Genomic DNA, 21,553 nt, shown 5'->3' with positions numbered 1-21,553 from the left:
AGGCTTAAAGCGAGCACTCTTAGCCTCACACCTTTCTTAGTGAGATAAAACCAGGCTCCAGCAGGGCTGTTTTAGCACCTTCGTAGGTTCTAAGCTTCTTACTTTACAGACATCCCACCACAAGATATATCAACCATGTTAATATGCTCCCAATGCTGCAGTATATATAATTTAAGCATCCTGACATGAGTTGAGTTGTAGGTGACTAAGTTTGATTTTCCATGGTCATTTTTGGATCTATTATGTTTTTAGGTCTTAAACATTTCCCAAGCCTTAAGGGTTGTGCCTATATGGCTTCATGAGGAAACCAGTCCTGCTTTCCATGATTCCAAGGACAAAAAAAAAGACACTCCACCAACCACCTCCTAGCCCAGTGTTTCTGGAAGGAGATTAGATTGACATTGGGGTGGAATAATTCTTCATTATATAGGATTGTTCCACATACTGCAGGAGATTTAGCACATCAGGCCTCCACACATTGAATACTAATAGCTCCTGCAGATTCCTAAATATCCCCTGGGTACCACCCACAGTTAAGAACCATTGGGAATCCAGCCCCCATACAAGCAACCTACCATGGTTTCTCAAAGTGTGTCAGATAGACCACCTACACTAAATCTACTGAACCAGAGCCTCTAGGATTGTGGCCCAAGAATTACCTCCAGGTGATCACTAGTGCAACTAAAGTTTGAAACCAAAGCCACTTAATAATCAACTGCTTCTCTAAGTCTGAAGCTTTTAACAACTTCTCTGACACAGCAATGCCTGACTTCTTTCGAGACATTAAAATTGGAAAGTTGGAGAGGGGTTAAGAATTCCAAAATTCACTATTTCCCTTTGAAACACCCATTTAGGCAAGTAGAAAGCTCAGGGGGAGAAAAGGTTCAGATTTCCACTGGGCTCTTTCTACCACTGAATCAGTTATGAATTTGTTTACCAGCTATAAATAGAAAACCAGACTAACAGTAACACAGATATGTAAGGTTTTAACTTTTCTCACACAACAAAAAGTGAAAAGGTAAATAAATAGCCCAGAGCTCAACAATGACTCACTGAGGTCAAAGACCCCAAGTCAGCTATTCCTTGTCACACTGTCTTGTCTCATGGTAGCAAAATAGCTGCTGCACTTCCAGTCATCACATTCACGTTCAGGGCAGAAAGAAGCATGAAGGGGAAAAAAGGTAGAAAGAAGCAGCCACATACTTCTAGTTTATCAGGAAAGCAAAATCTCTTCTCAATACACAATCCTTTCCTGCAGCAGGTTTTTTTTGTTCCTTGAGCCAAACTGGGTCTCATGGTTGTTGCTAGGTTGAACGGACACTGGAAATGTGTATTTGGCTTTCCAGTCTCAGTAGTGGGAAGAGGGAAAAGGGAACTTGGGTTGCAAAGGGCTTTTAGTAAGGTGAATGAACAATGTCTGTCTGCCACACTCCTCAGCCCAGAAGTTGAGTTTTTAAGAAACCTCCATTCTCTGCATAGCTCCCCTTTCCTTTATTTAGCTAATTTTTGTCCTTACAATATATATAATTCTAACCGGTCTCTGCAGTAAACCAGGTATACTCAGGTGAGCTTCAGAGACCCATAATGAATCTAACACAGAGAAAGAGGACAGTGACACAAGTTGCCTGACCAGATTTGGATTTAGTTTGAGACTCAGTGAAGAATCTGGGCCCCATTCCCTAACCTTGAGTTAGATTAGGAATGTCATTCGACCCACAAGTCAGGTGCCATCGCTTTTTCTTCTCTGCCTCATATCTCTCATTTCTTTTCCACAGAGCTCTTCATAACTGATGATGAGCTCAAGAAAGTACATGATTTTGAAGAGCAGTGCATAGAGGAATATTTCAGAGAAAAGGATGACCGATTCAACTCGTCCAATGATGAGAGGATACGAGTGACTTCAGAAAGGTGTGTTCCCATGGGTACATGCCTCCTGGGGTTGTTTTATACCATGGCATGCCTTATCAATTGATTTTGTTTGCAGGGCCACAAAAAAACAGAGACCCCGTTGTGCTTATTTTTATTGTCCAAGAAATCATCGAGCTTATGAGAGAACAGAATGTTGTCTGAAATGTCTATAGATCAAAGTCCCAGACTTATAGACCCTAGACTTCCCCAGCAGGCAGTAGCAGCCGCCTTCCTGGACACTAGAGATTGTTGAGTCCAGGACAGGGCAAGAGTTGCTGGCTCAGACCAGAAATTGGAAAGTTCTGACCCAGACATAAACCAAGAGAGACCCAGCCCAACTCAAGGCTCTCCATCAAGTTTGTGTTTCATGTAGATCACTGAGCATCTTCTCCAAAGGTGAGGATGGTCCTAGTGCCTGGCTTATATAGGTGCCCAATACCTTCTGAATAAACAATAGCAAGAGACTTGTGAATTAGATAGAATAATGGTTGAGGGTTTTTTTTTTCAATTGTTTTGTTTTTTCTTCTTATAGAACAAGATAAAAGCAAAGAAATAAAGGCAGATTTTTTACTTACTTACTATATAATTTTAGACCTCATTGGCCAAATAGTTTTGTAGACCAGTAGGGCTGTAAGAAAAAAAATCTCAAAATGAAGAGAAGAGAATCCTTTAAGGTTAATAAATCTAAGTTTATGTAAATGAACTTACATTTTCTTATTTTCCCCATTTTGCTGTAGACTAATACAGACTTCATTCCAGGCTGGCGCTCAAAACCCAGCATTTAGGAACTACTCTTCTAAAGAACACCCCAAGTGTTACAAAGCATTAGTGTAACTTTAAATTTTAAGCACTTTCAATACAAAGATGGCAGAAGCAAATTATAAATAATGGGAAAAGGATGATATACTGATGACTTCAGATGATATATGACTCAGACTTCTAAGTTTTGAGTCAGTTGCCTCTAGTTTTCATGAAATGACATTTTGTCTGCTTAACCATGTCATACATTTTCTCTAGTGGCTCTGTAGAAATTACACAAATGGCATTTTTCTGTCACTGACCCTTTATTTCTTTAAAGAATGCAGTCTAGATAAGTGAGTATATACACATATGCTATTGAGTGATTGTATCCATAGGTACTCAGCCAATATTAATAAAGTTTAAAGCCATGCACAGATTTTATACACATCTGTCATTGCAAAATAGAGCATTTTATGATGATATGGTGTGAAGCAATTTTCCAGCAAACAGAGGAAGGAGCTGCAAATCTAAAGATCTCTCTCATGCTGAGGCCTTGAAAAAGCTATTTATTAATGGACATATAGCCATGTGGTTCCCAGAATATTGTGCCCTGTGGACACATTGTCCATTGCTCAGACATATTTCCAAAGCATATGTTTGAAATGCTTTTTGGATTCAGAAAACCACAGACCTGGGAGGAAAGAAAGGTAGGGGAAGGAGTGTTAAGATGCGAGGAAGTCTTTGTCTTTCTTTCTGGGGAACTAGAATGAGAGTTACAGACACCAGGGCATGTAAACTGTGACCTTGTCACCAATTCCTTTTGGATGGAAACATAAAGGAACTATAGCACCTCCAACTGAGGCTCTCACCCCACACCTACAAACGCTTCCAGGAGACTTCTTCCCCAAGGCCCTATTCTTCTGTGGGTGGTTACAGAGCCCCACCCTTCAGAGCATGACCAAGATGAACAATTACCAGAAATCAGGACAGCGTGCAGGCCCACCCTCCCTGTGTCCCAGGCGTTAGCTGACCTCCTGGAGTAACACTGGCCTAGAGGACCAGGACGAGTTCTCGGCCAAGCCCAGGTGCCAGAGAAGTGAACTTAAACCCGGGCCTCATTCTGCTTCTGTTGCTTCTGTCTGTGTTTATTTGAGGTTTTGCTTTTGTTGGTGGTGGTGGTAGTTTTGGTTTGTTTTGCATTTGTAAATGTACCCCAAAATAACATCTTTAAACACTAGGATTATACTCAGCACAATAGAAGCACCACGAGGTGCATAAGGGAATCAACCAAGGGAAGAGTGGGTCCATGTTACCAATCTCACACATTCTCTAGGCCATGTCCTTTGTAAGTGGAGTGGCATGTGAAATCACCTGTCCTGTTGTACATTAGCTAGCTAGCTAGATGGATAGATAGATGGATAGAGTGATAAACAGATAAATATGTATAAACACACATTTGAATACATATGTTAAATTTACATAAGTTAACTGTGCACATTCTATATAGTAAATAAAATATTTTATAATTTTCTCTTCATATTAGATAACCTCAATACAGAGATTTGAAATCAGAAAAATTAAGAGCTGGTTCTTTGCTCTACTAAAAACTTGGGAAAAGGGTTTTTTCACATAGTGAGCCCCATGCTTCTCCCCCTGCTACTACCTTTAAAATACAATTTATTTATACATGTTCTATTTGCATGAATCTTTTTAGAAATACAAAGATACTTCCATAATTGTCTATTTAAGTGGATCATTATTAAATCATATTTTTGTCACCAAATGGTATGTATAGGGCTCAATACAATATTCAGGAGATCATTAACACCTTGGAGGAACTTGATCCTGAAAAATCCTTGACTTTCCCATTTTTATATAGCAATGACCATGATGTATCTAAAGCAATACAGTTCCAGAATATAATGAGCTAATTGATTGTAACCAGTGCCCTCACTTATTTGGGACAATATCTAGCTGGTGATAATTATATTAAAATAACTAAATTTCTAAGCTATTAAGCAACATTGGTGACTGGCTTCTTTTCTGAGGATTTTTTGACTATTGGCTGAAGATAACCAATCCTTGGAGTTTGTTCCATCAAACTCTGTGCTCATCATCCTTTAACTAGTTCAGTTCTGTTTCAGTACATGCATACTGGACCTTTACTGTAAGGGCAATAAGGCAGGGCCCTGTCCTCAAAAAACACAGTCTCATTGAGTTCCAGTGTACACCCAAGGCAGGAACAACCAGAAACATCTAACTCAGTGTTGTCAAACTTTAGAAGGCCTGAAAATCATCTGGAAGGCTTGTTACTACACAGGTTGCTGGGCATCCGTCCCCACTCTGGGTTTCTGATTCACTATGTCTAAGGTGGGGCCTGAGAATTTGCATTTCTAACAAGTTCCCAGGTGATGCTGATGCTGGTTCTGGACCACACTTTGGGGACCACGAATAGAATACGATGGACAAGATAAAAGTTAAAGTAGGAGAGGACGGTGCAAAATTATTCACTGTGGAACATACAAAATTCAGCACCTTACATTCAGAATAAGGTCGGGAGGTCAGTGAATACAGATTACTTGTACCCAAAGCAGTGTTTCTCCCCCACACCTGACCAACAGCACTTTGACAAGCAGGTACTGAACAGGGCCTGGGTTAGGGGTGGGGATATAAGGACTTTGCTTTGAAAGAATGCATAGTCGTTACACTCAGCCTCTATTTGAGCACCTCCTAGAAAGAGGAGAAATTGCCTTAGATACCAGCCTTATGAATAAATACAGAAAAAAATTAAATTCATTTCTCTCTGAGAAAGTATTTTACATAGGTGAAGATCACTATCATCTCCCCACTTTGCTTTGTCTTTTCTAAACTAAATATCCCAAGATCTTTTAACCACTTACCATGCATACAGCAGGTCTCCCACTACCCTGCTCACTTTCTCAGTATGCACTTTAAATTGTCAACGTCACCCTTTAAATGTGGTCTCTAAATGGAACTTAATTCTGTGTTTTAGTTAGAGCCTAGATTCAATTCCTTTATTCATTCATTTACTGTTTTTGTCATCTACTATATGCTATATGCTAGGCTAATAATCATAGAGTACAATAGAACAAGCAGTTCTTTTCATGTTACAAGAGAAAGAACACAGTATAATGGAAAGATTTTAATACTAATTCTGCAGTAACTAGCTGTGTGACCTTGAACAAGTTACTTAACTCCTCTGAACCTATGTCCCCATCTGTAAAATGAAGTATTAATACCTGACTGTAGAATCTTAAAAGTTATTGAGATAACATATGTGAGATATTATGCTTTCAGTAACTGGTAGTTATTGTTTGATCCATACATTTTATTTGCTCTGAGATTGCATTACCATCATAGCAGCCAAGTCACGCCTTTGGTTCAGAGTGAGACTACAGTTAATTAAAACCAGGGCTTTTTCACGTGAGCTGATTCAAATATCCTCAAACCTCTTCTTGTGAAATGTTTGTTTTCAACCTAAAATCAAGACTTAACATTCATCGCTGTGAAATTTTTCTTTAAGTTGTTCCCCCTTTGGCTCATTATTCTCGCATTTTAAGGACAATTTTGGATCCTGATTTTATCATCAGTCTATTAATTTTTCATCCTATTCTTTTTCTATCATTGTTTGCTTGATAAGCATACCTACTGTGCCTTCAGCATAATCCACCAAAATGTCACCAGCACAGATCATGTGAACCAAGACAGAACTAAGACATTGCATGACTCCAAAAACTACCTCTCATCATGACATCGGCCCATCGGTTAATCAGACAGCCAGGTGTCCATATTTCTCTAGTCACTCCAGTGTGTCAACCTCCCTGCCAAAATCACAATGTACTTCGTCAAAAGTATTATACATCTGTCTCTCTCTATTAGTCTAGACTATCAAAAGAGAGACAAGATTAACATTGAGCCCATGTAGTTGCGTGTTAACTAATCCTATCTCTTTAAAGTACTCAAAAGATACCATCTGCTTCATTACCTACGACTAAGCCATTCAGTAATGCTGCCTACAATTGATGTCAAACTCCCATAATTCCTAGAATCCAGGGATGTTGAATGTCAGGAAAAAACATTTCCTATCTGCAGTCTCCTGGAATTTCTTTTCTTTTTTTTTTTTATTAATTTGTTTATTTTGGCTACGTTGGGTCTTCGTTGCTGCACGCGGGCTTTCTCTAGTTGCTGTGAGCAGGGGTCTACTCTTCATTGCAGTTTGCAGGTTTCTCATTGCAGTGGCTTCTCTTGTTATGGAGCATGGGCTCTAGGCGCACAGGCTTTAGTAGTTGTAGCACGCGGTCTCAGTAGTTGTGGCTTGCGGGCTCTAGAGTGCAGCCTCAGTAGTTGTGGCCCACGGGCTTAGTTGCTCCACGGCATGTGGGATCTTCCCAGACCAGGGCTCGAACCCATGTCCCCTGAATTGGCAGGTGGATTCTTAACCACTGCACCACCAGGGAAGTCCCTGGCATTTCTTTTTTCTTCCCTTTGGTTTTTAAGGGTCACGTACATTTTCTGTTGATCAGAGATGGAAGTTCTTTTCTGGTTCCTTTAACTCATTTAAAGCAGAATTTGCAAACTGGTTGCTCATGGGCAGCATCTGCCCACAGAGGGCTGTTGTGTTGAGCTTGCAATGATTGTTAAAATTCACTCCAAATGCCTTTGGACTGCGTGTGCCCTCTGCTGACACAGACTCCTTGCCTCTGTTCTCTTACGCCTTGCCTGCTTCACCTACTCACTTGATCTACCCTTCTATAGGCATTTGATTCTCAGACCCCTAACTTAGAGCTTCCAGTTTATCCTCACCATCACCCCACCCGCAGGGCTGCACCTGTCAGAAGTTTCAGTTTGAATTTTCTCCTTGACAGTAACAATTGGAGCAACTGGGATATACATTATTCCTTGCTGTCATCTTTTAATCTTAACATTATCTTTCCGAAACCAATGGGCTCTATGCCCTTTTTTCACTTCACCTGGATCTAAAACGTATTAGACAATGACTATTAATAGCATATACAACTTATAATTTTTCATAACAAAGAGAGAGGAATAACTTAGGATATATGAAATTTATAAATAATCCAAAAAATAATGTAAGCCAAAAAAAATGAACTTCACCCACTTGCCACCATGACTTTTTCTAAAACTGATCTTTGATATCTCCATTGATAGAACCAAGTTTAAACTTTTCTCCCTTTTTTTGGTCCCAGAGTTAGTGAGAAGGATAACTGGCCCAAAGGGAAGGGTAGGTGACCCTAAAGGACTTAAATAATTCACAAATTAGGTATCAGTCTGTGGATAAGCAAGAGTTCGCTTTAGCTGCTCTGCATCGTTGCCTTTGATCTGAAAACGTGTGTCAGCATACCCTCCCCGCCGCCCCCCACCCCCCCAACAAGAGTCTCCACAATTGGGCTCATGTGTTCTGGGATTGTTTTTGCTCTTCATCCTACACCCATTCTACTGCTGGCACTCCAGGGAATATTTGAAATTTAGAGCAGGCATAGTCTGCCAGTTCTCTTTTTCCTTTTACCATATTTCCTTTAACTACATTTTGAGGTTATCAGAAAAGAAGATGAATCTCTAGAAGGTAATACAATAATCCTTAAGAAATTACATATTGAAGTTGAAATTTTCTGTGCCACCAGAATCTTCTTTTGAATGCCCTTTTCCTTATCACATTGGCTGTTAGAGGCTGGTTGTTTTACTACCTGGTTTTTGTTTGTTTGTTTGTTTCACCAGCCTATTGTGTCCTCTCTAATGGGCTCCTGGCTGTCACTTTCTTGGCCTCCTGGGAACAGGAGCCACCTCACATCTTTCCAGGATTCTGCTGGGTCCCTATTGTGATTGCCTTGTGAGTTATTCTGAAATAAGCCATGCAAGGTCTGGAGAGTTGAAAGAAGGAAAGAAAAATAAAGTGTTCCTTCATACAACATCTTCCTTTCCACAGTTCCTTTTTCTTTTCTTACTTAGTCACTTCCCATATCTATCTCCTTAAGAATTCTTATTGATCCTTAAGTTCTTATAATTCTTATCTCCATTTTATCTCCTGATTTATTTGACCAGAGTCAGCTCCTAGAAACTGCAATCATGACTCGAAACTCTTGGTTTGTTCCTCAGACCTATTTTTATCTGTGATGCATGCCCATTTGCAAATAACTTTTCAAGAATTCTTCTTTAAAGATTAAGAGAAGTACTCTATTTATGGAACAAGCATATGTAAACTTGACTCTAGGAACGTTTATTCTTTTATAACTCCTACATTAAACCCCTATCAGTTATATCTGTGCTCTAATTGATGATATAATTAGGTGGTTAAACACATCTAGAATTCTGAAAGGAAATGGATCAAACAGTCCTTTTTTTAAATTCAAATCTTACATTCCAAAGCACCTCAGAGCCCACAGGAGAATTAAGATTTGGTGAAGAATAGCTCCTTGGCCCTGTTCTAGCAGGCTTTCCTCCCCTACTTCCATCCCCTGGAGCCATGCTTCTTTATCTTTGCTCTTGAGGCTCTACTGGGCACCTCCTTGCTTTCCTGGACGACCCTCTTCCTCCTTGTACCTCCCCTCTCTTCCTCCCATCCTCTTGGGCTCCTTAGTTTCTGGGTTCCGTTTATTCCCCACAACCAAGTCCTTAGTCTTCAATTGCCTCTTGGTGCCTTAGCTTGGCCTCTCACCTGCTAGTTTTCTCTGCAGTAGTGGATCTTGGGGCTAAAGCGAGGTGGGATGCAGGGAGGGGAGGGTCCCCACAGTGCAGGGAGATAGCTCACCATGCTCAAACTAATGATCGCATGCAGTTATGCTCAGAGAGCATCTTTATCTCTTTCCATACCGACCTTGTATACACCAGGCTCCAGGAAAGGGCAGGAGAGGGAGGAAGAAAACTATACTGCCTTTTGTTACTCTGCCAACACTAGAAAGCTAGGTGGACCCAGTACCTAGGGTATGCCAAACAAAACTCCTCATTCTATAGAAATGTACCATCTGTCCTTCTCCTGACTTTAATGAAGAAGTATTTTTGCCCACTTACACAAAGCTTATTGAATTACAAAAAAAAATGAAATTGTAATACTTGAAAACTCCATAGGCTAGATGGTGAAGAAGTGAATTGTAAGTCTGTAAGACACACAAACTTATTATTGTAAGTAATTTGTTTCTCAGGCTATGTTTATACCACAAAACAAAGTGAAACAGAGGAAAGTTGAATTTTCCTTCTGAATCATCTGTGTTAGCTGGATGAATAGCATTGTGTTTGCCAGACACAGAATTGCTCGATTTATAAGTCTGCTGGAAATACACCTGGACATGATGGCAGAGTGTGCCTGGACCCCGGGAGGCTCTGGATTGGCTATGGAGCAGCAGGAAGGAGCAAAAGAAAAAAATGTTCCCAAAGCAGGGCTCTCGAGAGCAGTCCAGAACCTTGGACCAGTGAAGGGAAGCTGAGAGGTAAAAGAGCAGAGTAGGTAGAGTGAGTTGGGAGGTTGTTGCTAAGAGAGGCAGAAATGGGCCCCAAGGCTACAGCAGCAGAGGAGGAGGCTTTTAAAAGGCCTCAGGTTCCTCAGTGAGGGGGACCACATGCCTCACATTTCATTCTGGCACTGAAACGTACAGTCTTCTCTGATAGAGGCACTGCTACTGTCAACCCACCATCGCCATCACTACCACCACTACACCAGCTGGAGGGAGGCACTGCTACTGTCAACCCACCATCGCCATCACTACCACCACTACACCAGCTGGAGGGACCCAGCTCTGATGCCCACCGCTCTTCGTAAAGCATGCAGCCATGTTCCTTTTAAGGGTCAGCAGTCAGTGATTAGCTGTGCATATTGGAAGTATTGGAAAAGTATCTTTATGCTCCCCCAAAAAGTTGTGAATGGATCTTATTTAGATTCTCCAAAAGATTTGCCTTTGGGCATCTAAAAGTGAAAGTTTGAGCTCAAACCAAAACTTGGCTTTGGTTTGTCCTTTCCAAGTTAATCTGAGCAGGTGAAAATATGGCACAATTTTATTTTAAATGTGTGGTCTCTGTCTTTATAAATAAATGGCCAGGCAACCTATTGGACAGTTGAAATCAAGTTCATCACGGTGATTGACTCAGTGACCCTTTATTGACACCTGGCATGTGTTGGGCTGGCAACACAGAAATGGGAACAGGAATATGAGACAGGTCACACACCTAAGAATTTCCAGTGGGGAGGGTCAAGGCCTGGAGAAATAACTGTAATATAAAGCATCTGTGATCAGCTACCCAGAGAGACAGAGGAGTAGGACTATTTATTTATTGATAGCCACTCCAGAGTAATTTACCATAAATTACTCTATGTAATCTTGGCTGAATTTCTTGATGTTTGATTTTCCTTTATTAATGAAAGGATTCGGTTAAGTTAGATCAGCTCCGGGTGACCCAGTGACAGTACTATATCAGTTCCTTTGGAGGCACTACATTCTAAAAGGATTGTTTTGAATAACAACAACAACAAAAGATTATTATATAAATGCAAAATAAACATAATCCCAGTCCATAGAGTACAAATTTAAATGTACACTGCAGTAAGAATAGCTACATTCTGCAATTCTACTACAAAAGTCTGGGTAAAGTTATCCAAATGTAACATTCTCATTTTGTTTGTGACTGATAAGCCAACACCCTAATACTTATTTAGGTCATTGAACCCTGCCCCAAGCCACAGCGAAGCCAGGAGGGTGGGAAAAGGTGGGACTTCGGCCCGCTTTACTTCAAGAACTACTACTCAACTTTGGTGTGTATTTATTGGGATTGAGCATTAATTTTCACTGAGGGAAAAGGGGTTTAGTAGCTAAAAACAGCTGGATTCAATAATCTCTAAAGCCTCTTCCAGCTCCAGAAGGTGGAGATTCTGTGATTCTCAGTGACAGGGTCACTGCCATCCTCTCGTCCCCACCCCCCTAGTTTCCCTCCAGTGGGACAGTGAGGGCACCGAGTCCGGGCGCAACTCTGATCCCCTCTGTGCTCTCCAGCCTCCCGCAGAGAAACCAGCCCCAAGTGACTGGCTCTCTTTTCCCTCCCAGGGTGGAGAACATGTCCATGCGGCTGGAGGAAGTCAACGAGAGGGAACACTGCATGAGGGCCTCGCTCCAGACCGTGGACATCCGGCTGGCGCAGCTCGAGGACCTCATTGGGCGCATGGCTACGGCCCTGGAGCGCCTGACGGGTCTGGAGCGGGCCGAGTCCAACAAAATCCGCTCACGGACCTCCTCAGACTGCACAGACGCAGCCTACATTGTCCGCCAGAGCAGCTTCAACAGCCAGGAGGGGAACACCTTCAAGCTCCAAGAGAGTATAGATCCTGCAGGTGAGGAGACCTTGTCCCCAACTTCTCCAACCCTAATGCCCCGTATGCGAAGCCATTCTTTCTATTCAGTCAGTATGAAAGACAAAGGTGGGATAGAAAAGTTGGAGAGTCTTTTTAAAGAAAGGTCCCTGAGCCTACACCGGGCTACTAGTTCCCACTCTGTAGCAAAAGAATCCAAAGCTCCTGCAGCCCCTGCAAACACCTTGGCCATTGTTCCTGATTCCAGGAGACCGTCTTCATGTATAGACATCTATGTCTCTGCCATGGATGAGCTCCACTGTGATATAGACCCTCTGGACAATTCCATGAACATCCTTGGGCTGGGAGAGCCAAGCTTTTCGGCTCCAGTATCTTCCACAGCTCCTTCAAGTAGTGCCTATGCAACTCTTGCACCCACAGACGGACCTCCAAGCCGGAACACTGATTTCGAGGACATCACCTCCATGGACACTAAATCTTTTTCTTCAGACTATACCCACCACCCGGAATGCCAAAACCTGTGGGACACTGACCCTCCAATGTACCACACCATCGAGCGTTCCAAAAGTAGCCGCTACCTAGCCACCACCCCCTTCCTTCTAGAAGAGGCCCCCATCGTGAAATCTCACAGCTTTATGTTTTCTCCTTTGAGGAGCTATTATGCCAACATTGGGGTGCCTGTGAAAACAGCAGAATACACAAGTATTACAGACTGTATTGACACAAGGTGTGTCAATGCCCCTCAAGTGATTGCTGACAGAGCCACCTTCCCAGGAGATCTCGGAGGAAAAGTGGAGGACTCATCATGCTGCCATCCCGAACGAGAAGCAGAACTGAGTCACCCCAGCTCTGACAGTGAGGAGAATGAGGCCAAGGGCCGGAGAGCCGCCATTGCAATACGCCCCCAGGAGGGTGATAATTCAGACAGAACCCTGTCCAACAACATCACAGTTCCCAAGCTAGAGCGTGCCAGCAGCTACTCAGCAGAGGAGCCAAGTGTGCCATATGCACACACCAGGAAGAGCTTCTCCATCAGTGACAAGCTCGACAGGCAGCGGAACGCAGCAAGCCTGAGAAATCCCTTCCAGAGGAGTAAGTCCTCCAAGCCAGAGGGCCGAGGGGACAGTCTGTCCATGAGGAGACTCTCCAGAACATCCGCTTTCCACAGCTTTGAAAGCAAACACAACTAAACCTTCCAGTAAGCTTTGCAGGAGGCTCAAGAATCCAGCCCTAAAATTCTCCCCAAAATTCACCTGTTCCCGTTTCTTGAAATTTATCTGCTTTATTCTTAGCTGAGCAAAAGAAATATTGCTTTGGGAGGTGTTAATTCAAAGGTGACTTCTGGGCAGAGATCAAGAAAGCATTTGTTCTGGCCCAGTGCCAAACATGGGATTTAAGTCATGTTCACGCTTGATGGACAGGGAGGGGAAAGAGGGAGAAGAAGGGTTGAGATGAATGTGTATCACTAGTCACTTCAGAAAGCCATGAGTTCTGGGAATGAATGGGGCTTCAAGCACTGTCCGTGCCAGGAGTCATCTTTCCATTTCTGACCATTATCAAGAGTTTTAGGATGCAGGGCTAAATTGCAAAAATAAAATAGAATAGCCAGCATACAAATGAGATATTCTAAACTTTCAATTCTGTTTTCTTTTCACATTGGCTCCATCACTGGTGACTGATGAAGAGCATCCTTTTTATTCAGTATAAGCCGGCAGCAAGCAGTTCTACCTAACGTCCCACATCCTTCTCATGCCAACACTTCTGTAATTGATCATTATAAAGAAAAAACAAGGTAACAGTCATAGTTCACCTGTCTCTTATATATTCGTTTCTGGTGCCACAACTTTTATCTTTTTTGAAGAAAATAAAGGGAAAAGAAATGCCTTTTTGTATTGCAATCAAAATGAAAGAAGAATTGATGTTAAAAACAGATGTCAAGTGGTTTATTATAAACAGTGGGCATTCAAGTGTAGTCAAGCAAGCTCAGGATGAATGTAATTAAATAATTTTATATTTTTTAATTTATTTTGTATCTCACCTGTCATCAGTGAAGCCACTCACTGAATATGTAATAGTGAACTTAAAAAAATAGTAGGCAGAACTCACCTAAAACTGCCATATGGGATACTGTTATCTTCTCACCATCCATGTTATGTGTGATGCTGCTGTGTGACCTTCATCATTTGTATGAGTCTACCATGTCTTCTGAATGTCTCCAGGATGTAACTGCCAATTTTCCGCACCACTCATCACGCGAGCATTTTGTATATGAATATCTGGTTACATGTAGATATTTTCATACCTAGAGTTTTGCCATTTAATCTGAGCTCAGCGTAAATTTAATTGGAGTTTTTCAAGGGCTGGTATCTTTTTTATGGGATGTTCCAAAGCACTTTTTAAGGAAGTTTCAAAACCATAAATAACCTTAGAATTGACTGGGAGCTTGGTATCAACCCAAGCCATCAGTTGCAGGCATACCATGAATATTTTTCTTATACACAGAGTTATAAAAAAGATACAGTAGACTAAAATAGAAAACAAATAAACATGTAAAGAGTTCTGTAGTATATGCTGCTTATATACATATATATGCATTTACCCAGGGAGACATGTTAATATATAGTATATAAACAGACATATAGAGCTTTCTTAAAAGGCTTGGACTTTTCTATCACCTTGAGATATAACCAGGATTTTTTAATATCCAAGGAGTTCCATTGAAAGAGTTCATTATGTTAAATTTTGACAGTTGTTGAAATTATGAATTTTTTAAATCCCTATGGCCTCAGATTTTCCTTGTACCAAACTAGAACATGACTCACTACCTTCCCTCTGCCCCTTTTTGTGCGGAAGCACTTGCTGTCATGACGTCTCATTTAGTCTGGTTTCTCCTACACAAAGCAATTATGCCAAGTACAATCAGAATAGACAAGCCAGTCTAAGCCAGATAGTATTATGGACTCGAGAATATAGGCATACGTTTCTAGATCCGAATCTAGATTTAAAGTGGGATAAAGAAATCTTCGGATTCCTATTTGGATCACTGATTTCAAAGCGAACAAAGATCTTTAAGGAAAAGGACTTAATGTCTCTGACCCCAAATACTACCTGGCTCTTTTGTTTCTCTGTAGTTATGAACTCCAAATTGTCTCATTATGTGAAATCAAGTAAGTACATGGACAAAATCTCTAGCCCTTAAATATTTAAACAAAACCCAAAACCTTCTGAACAAGCTTTTCAGTTGTAGAGATAATGATGTGGCCACATATAAAGAATTAAAGAATTCCTTCTTCACTCCTTGGATTTAAGTGAATAAGAAATAAGTCACCAGAGTCCCTCATATATAATTGCTCTAGAAACACTTAAATTTTTATTGAACTCCATATTGGCTATTTCCCCCTCAGCGAACACACATTTGAGAATAGATCAGTTGCCCTTAAACTTCCTTGAGTCACGAATCTCTATGAGGATCTAATGAAAGCTCTGGGCCCGCTTCCCAGAAAAAAATGTACATACATGCAAAGTTGCAATATACCTTAAAGGGTTCATGCACCCCTGGTTCCATATGGATTGATAATGAGGAGGAGGAACCATGTTTGTTCATGATCAACGCAGTTGTAATAGGCACTTGACATTTCAAGACCATTCCTCGGTGACTCTCGGGAAGGCCAAGTCTCAGCACCAGAGTTTGAACCAAGATTTTGTTATTTTTGTTCCTTAGATTAGCTTTTGCTAGTTTGATGTACTTACATCCTAACACTTTGATGGTTTTACGTATGGAGCACATTTACAAAGCCAGAAGCCTCTCTAAATCTGTAGAGGAATCTAAGAAGGAGGTGAAATCGTTATTCTTTGACCACAGAGCAGGATATCACAGCACCTCCAGGGCCTCATTCTGGACCAGATTGAAAGTAGGGGAAAGAAATTATGAGCATGAGTGTTTCCATTCATCGTGATTTCTGGAGAGAACCGAGCAGAACCTGGGAAGCAAAGTATTTAACAGCCCTGACCTTGTGACTACCTGGTCCTTTTGTTGTGCATGAAAATGAAGTTCTTACATCTTTTGTGAAGTGTGTGAAATATATAAGCCAAATTTAAGTGACTTTAAACACAACCTGTGTAACTTTCATGAGCCATTTCTTTCCTGTGCACTTACATGTGTATTACGCTTCCATCCATTTCTTTCCATTTCTGGGTGTTCTGCACACCGATGTGGCATTGATTCTGTGGCCTTGTACAGTCAGCTTGTGTCCAGCTCATTTATTTCACCATGTCCCTGATCGAGGGGACGTTAATTACCTGTCTCTGTGAGTTAAGCAGCCCGTGAGCAGCAAGTTATTGAGGAATGTAAATAAAGTCATAGAGCGCTCAAGGAAGTAAATAGCTTTGGTTTAATCATGTGCTTCTAAGGTGCCAGTTTTTGTACACTACTGTATGTCATGATTTGTTCTAATTACTCAGCCCTTTTGAAAAAGAAGAAAAGTAAGGATGTTTAATGAAAATGACCATGGAAATTCCTGATTAACCAACATACTTTATACTTATACTTAGAAACCCGCTCCTTAATGGATTTCAGTGAAGCTGGAAAGCTTGAGTGTAATTGCTGTGACTAGTTTGAGTATTTCTCCAGCCAGAAGGTGTATTAGGGGTCAGAATGCAGCACTTTACAGAACTGGATTTTTTTTTTAAGTCTAAGCTTCCAGGTCTAGGATATTATATAGCACTTTGAAAGTTTCCCCTTTAAAACATATATATCAGAATAATCGAATGAGAAAAATGTACTTGCAAGAACACAAAATGTGTTTCTTCTGAATGTTTCAAATGTATTCTAAAAGATGGTTTCTATAGATAATATTATGGTAGATAACTGGATAGCACATTTATTCTAGTTTCTGAGGCTGTACAGTCTAATCTTTCTGAATGTTTAGGCTGTTTAACTTCTGTAATGATAATAAATATTATCCAGTCATCGATCATGCTATATCTATAGGCTATACCATTCAATGTGTGTGGGGCAATGCTGTATTATAAAACACATGTAAACATATATGTAACCTGTGTTTAACTCAGCATAGTTGTAGCATGTGGTTGTATTAATGAACGTTACAGGACAGCTTTATAATCATTTACACATCTGTAACATTCAATAAAGAAGCACATGTTGCAAGGATTAATGATGTTCCCAATTCCATGTTATTTAGCATCCTCATGAAATGGGCACTTTTTTTCCCGATCTGCTTTATGTTTTTCACATTCCCGTAGACCACTGTAAAATATTTGTATAAGCTGATGTGCATCTTCTAACCAGCCCTGTGAGCTGTGGTAGGCAAGTTGTGATTCTGTGAAAGACAAACTGGCATGTTATACAAAAGACTATATGACAAATGAACTGAAAATAGTATTTTAAGCTCCAGTTGAATTAGGTGTTTGTTTACATCTGCTAACCCAACGTGGAAGCAGTGTACAGTATTTTATAAATATGTTCATGTAGTAACACTGATATGTTTGTTTCTAGATAAAGTGATGCTAGTGTGTAGGTGGTTATATCCTTGTTCTAGATATTGCATTATAGCTCACTATTCTTTAATAATAGTAATGTGACTTAAATGAAGTAATCCCGCTCCAAATCCAGTCTTAATTTTGTGGCAACAAAATGCATGCACTGCTTTATGCCTTTCTTTTGACTTTTTAAAGGCACTTAACATTTTACTGTTGCCTGCTGTGGCACTTTAACACTTAGGAACTCACTCAAAATGCCGGGCTTCTTACACTGTTTGGGGATTATGTCCAGTTTTTTTAAATTAAAAACAAAAAAGCAACCAAGGATTTTTTATTATTTTTTTAAGCTCTGAACAAATAATATGGACTAAAGTATTAACCACAGGGCCTATAGCTATGCGAGACCTGGATATAGCTAGCCAATACCACTTGGGTTTACCAAGGTCTAGGTGTTGGTGCATCTGTGATATATGAAAGACATGTTTCTGATTCTTTAGGGCCATTAGGTGCAAATTGCTAAAACAGGGATGAGAGGGAGAAGTCCATTCGTGACAGTGTAGAAATCCACATATCAGTATGAATGAATCCAGTGAACAACATATGACCACGCTCCTACCTTGGGGCTTTTTTCACCTTCTATGTGAGCCTGGCCCAGGGGAGGGCGGGAGATGGGTGATTGGGTGTGTGATTGAGCACTGGGTGACTCTGAAGAGTTTGCCTTGTAAGGAAATCACCATTTCATTGTTAGAAGCCATTCAACATCTGGACAAGAGAGGGACCAATTTGCACAATTTACACATCTTATAAATGATGGCTTCTCAACGAGTAGAGAGAACTTTTCTCTCAGCCTGCACTGGCCTAAGCTTTCGCTTCTTTTTACCTGTCAAACAGTCTCTTTCTCAGATTAGAGTCAACCAAAGGAGGGGTTGGTTCTGATTTAAGGAAAACAAGATTTTTTTTCCTTTCCTTTTGTAATTCGTTTGAGAATGTAGTTGTGTTACCTTTTCTCTGATGAATTCCTTGCACTGATCGCTGATAATGAAATCAACACATGACCGTTTCTACATGTCATCTAAGAGAGGAATTCGGTGGCCAAGTAATCCCGACGGTGGTAAGAGTGAGGTGAATTTTCCCTCCCCTAACTTACCTAGTCTGCCGGCCCCATTAAACCTTCAGGCTATTGCCTATTTACACAGTGTTGTGTGCTGGGAAGTGAAAAGGACATGTGTGGCCAGAAGGCCATAGGCTTTCTGATGAGCATCAATGCCAACCTTGACCCAGGCCTTCCTCTGGAGCAGGCAGGCTGCTGAGAGCTGTGGGACACAGAGGGGTGTTCAGCCTTGTGCCTGGATGCATAGCCTTCTTCACCCCCTTAACTTTCTTCCTTTCTCTTGGCCCAGCACGAGGTGTTTTTTGCCAGACCAGTTGACTCTTGCTTCTATTACCTCGATACCCTCTGGACACTGGCACAGTAAACTGAAACAGTGGTTACAAACATGCAGACTTTGTCCAGCCCTCACCTTCGCACTGACTTTTCATCCTCCCCGCAACTCTACCCCACATGCTCCTAACTTGGCTGGTGTTTGCATCAGCATCATCCGTTCTTTGCCTGCCTGAATCCCAACCCTCACATCTTCACCCCAGCTTCTCACATGTCATCAGCACCGGCCATCTGCATCTAGGTTGTGGGGTTGCAAACTCAAATATGTGGAGGGACTGGATCCAGAACACCAATGTGTCAACTGGGCTGGCGAAAGACCACAGGAAGGGGTTGGGTTTGTAGGGCACGAGAGAACATGTGTCCTGCTGCAAAGACATTCACTTTCAGATGTGCAAACACTGTGGTAGCCAAACAAACGTGTCTGCCAGCAGCTTTCAGTCCCAGAGGCAATAGTTTGGGACCTCTGAATCAGAGCCCACCAGGATCATATTCTTGATTCCAACTTAGTGAGTATATACACAAAATACACTGAGAATGGAGGCGGGAGGGAAGGAAACTCACCCTACTCAGGGTTCTTTCTGTTCTCCCAAATGATATGTGCATGTATATTTGCCAGCTGCATCATTCTGTACCTAAACTCAGGATCTTTGTGAGGGAGATTCAGAAGAAGAGTACCGTAGCATTGTATCGAGGCTTGTCCGCTTCCTGTCACTTCAGTGTCTGACCTGAGTTTTTATTGCTGCTCCTGCTGTGCAGAACAGTCCATGCAGTGTACTGTACTCACAGCCGTTTCATAACACAGAACTTAGACTCTCATTTGTAAACGTTCTAACCATAGTTTATAATGGGGAAAACTATTCAAATATCATTTTTAAATGAACTCCTATAAACAATTTTGCAGTTGGGTTTCTTAAAGATATATACATCTTTTCGTTCTTTGTGTATAGATAGACAGTGGTTTGCATATCTATCGACATTATAAATATATATAAATCCTTAGAGGAATTGTTCTTTTTTAAAGGTCTCTTATTGGATTCACAGTGCACTTTGAGCTTGTTCATTTAGATATATAATTCAAAGCAAAGGTTGGCAGATACTACGGGAGAAACTTTCTGAAATATCTGTAACAAATGTTTTGCAATAAAAAAAAAAAACTCAGTAGTTCAAAACATGACTTGGACTTCCTTGTGCATTTATTTGCCGCCATGTGATCTCTACCATTCTCATGCCAAGAATTGTTGGGGTACAGAGAGACAATTGTCTTGGGCTCCATAAATTACTTGTAGAGCAGAGGCTGCAACTGGTGGTCTGTGGGTCATATCTAGCCAGCAGAGAAGGGGTGTTGTTGTCCAGCACAAATATTTTCACTTCAAATAATAGTGGGAAAAGAAATTGCAGAACACATATATGTACAGTCTTTTATTTTAAAAAATATTTGCTGAGCACCTACTCTGTGCCCAGTAGTGTGCCAAGGTGAATAAAGCAGGCAAAGGCCCTGCCCCTGTGGAGTTTTAAATCTAACTGTAATAAAGTGTAATCATATATTGTTTTGTAATTACCATTTCGCCGCCTAAGAAATAGAGCATGAAAAGTAAGAATCTATAGTTTCAGAGGAGTGACAGTGCTCTGTGGCTCAGGGCAAGGAAGGCCCTATGGGGTAGGCTACACCAGAATGTGCCCTGAAGAACAAGGGGAGTTTAGTCGATAGGAGAAGGACATTCCAAGTAAGGGGGACATTATTTTTTTAATTGAAGCATAGTTACTGTACACTATTGTATAAGCTACAGGTGTACAATATAGTGACTCACAATTTTTAAAGGTAAGGGGAACGTTAATTTGATAAGCACCCAAATGTTACAGTGCTTCATCCTGGTTAGAACCTCTAAGCAGCCCCAGCTTCACGGGCTGCATCTCTAGCATGGACCCTGATGTTGAGAATGAGGCTTTGTTCCAGTGAGCACCTTTATCTTTACATTTCCCACTGGCTCTGTCTAGTCAATTTTTTGAAAATGGAATGGCTGGCATAGCTTTCTGCACATTTATGTAACACATACAATATTCAATCACGTGCCCTCAGATTTCCTGTAAAATCAGGTCAACCATCATTTGCTGCCAAAATCTCAAATTTAGACCAACATGGGGCTTCCTTGAAGGACGTGTTAATGGAGGTAGAGAAAGACTAAATTCTCTAGAGATAATATATCATCATTTCCTTTTTTACATTACCCAATTTGATTAAAAGCCGGAAGACAGCTTACCATAGAAAGGCCTGGATTACCACACCCTTGTCTGTGGAAAGTTCTCAGTAATTATTTCCTTTTCACCATGGCTGATCCCTGGTCGTCAACTTGGCCTCTGCCCTAACGTACAGCACATTACTTCTTTATAGTATGAACCGTTTCCCAGAAGCCTTGGGCTGTGTCACAGTCATTATCTTACAATATATCATCGGATAGACATGATGACACAATGCAGGCACCCTAGAAAGGCCTTCGCTCAAATTCATGAACTGTTGCCCCAATATTCTTTACCTCAGGCACTAAACAATTTTTTTTTTTACAGACTGTATTAATCTGCTAGGACTGCCCTAACAGAACAGCACAAACTGGGTGGCTTAAACAACCGAAATGTAT

General features: G+C 41.1%; 1 protein-coding gene across 1 annotated transcript in view; it reads left to right on the top strand.

The window, feature by feature from the left end:
• TRPM3 (transient receptor potential cation channel subfamily M member 3) overlaps positions 1-20,965 on the top strand; it is a 248,298-nt gene extending 227,333 nt beyond the window's left edge. Inside the window, exons 23-24 of the mRNA XM_089912633.1 lie at positions 1,776-1,908; positions 11,718-20,965. Of these exons, the coding sequence (XP_089768759.1) occupies positions 1,776-1,908; positions 11,718-13,170 (1,586 nt within the window). The 3' untranslated portion in view covers positions 13,171-20,965. The remainder of the gene's footprint in view (positions 1-1,775; positions 1,909-11,717) is intronic.
• Positions 20,966-21,553: the final 588 nt, after the last annotated feature.

Source organism: Delphinapterus leucas, chromosome 6 (genome assembly GCF_059928025.1).
Source record: "Delphinapterus leucas isolate spDelLeu-1000000601 "Yukka" chromosome 6, BTC_Dleu_Yukka2, whole genome shotgun sequence".
Classification (NCBI taxonomy): Eukaryota; Metazoa; Chordata; class Mammalia; order Artiodactyla; family Monodontidae; genus Delphinapterus; species Delphinapterus leucas.
The sequence above is the reverse complement of the archived record's forward strand: the minus strand, read 5'-3'. Positions and strand labels throughout refer to the sequence as shown.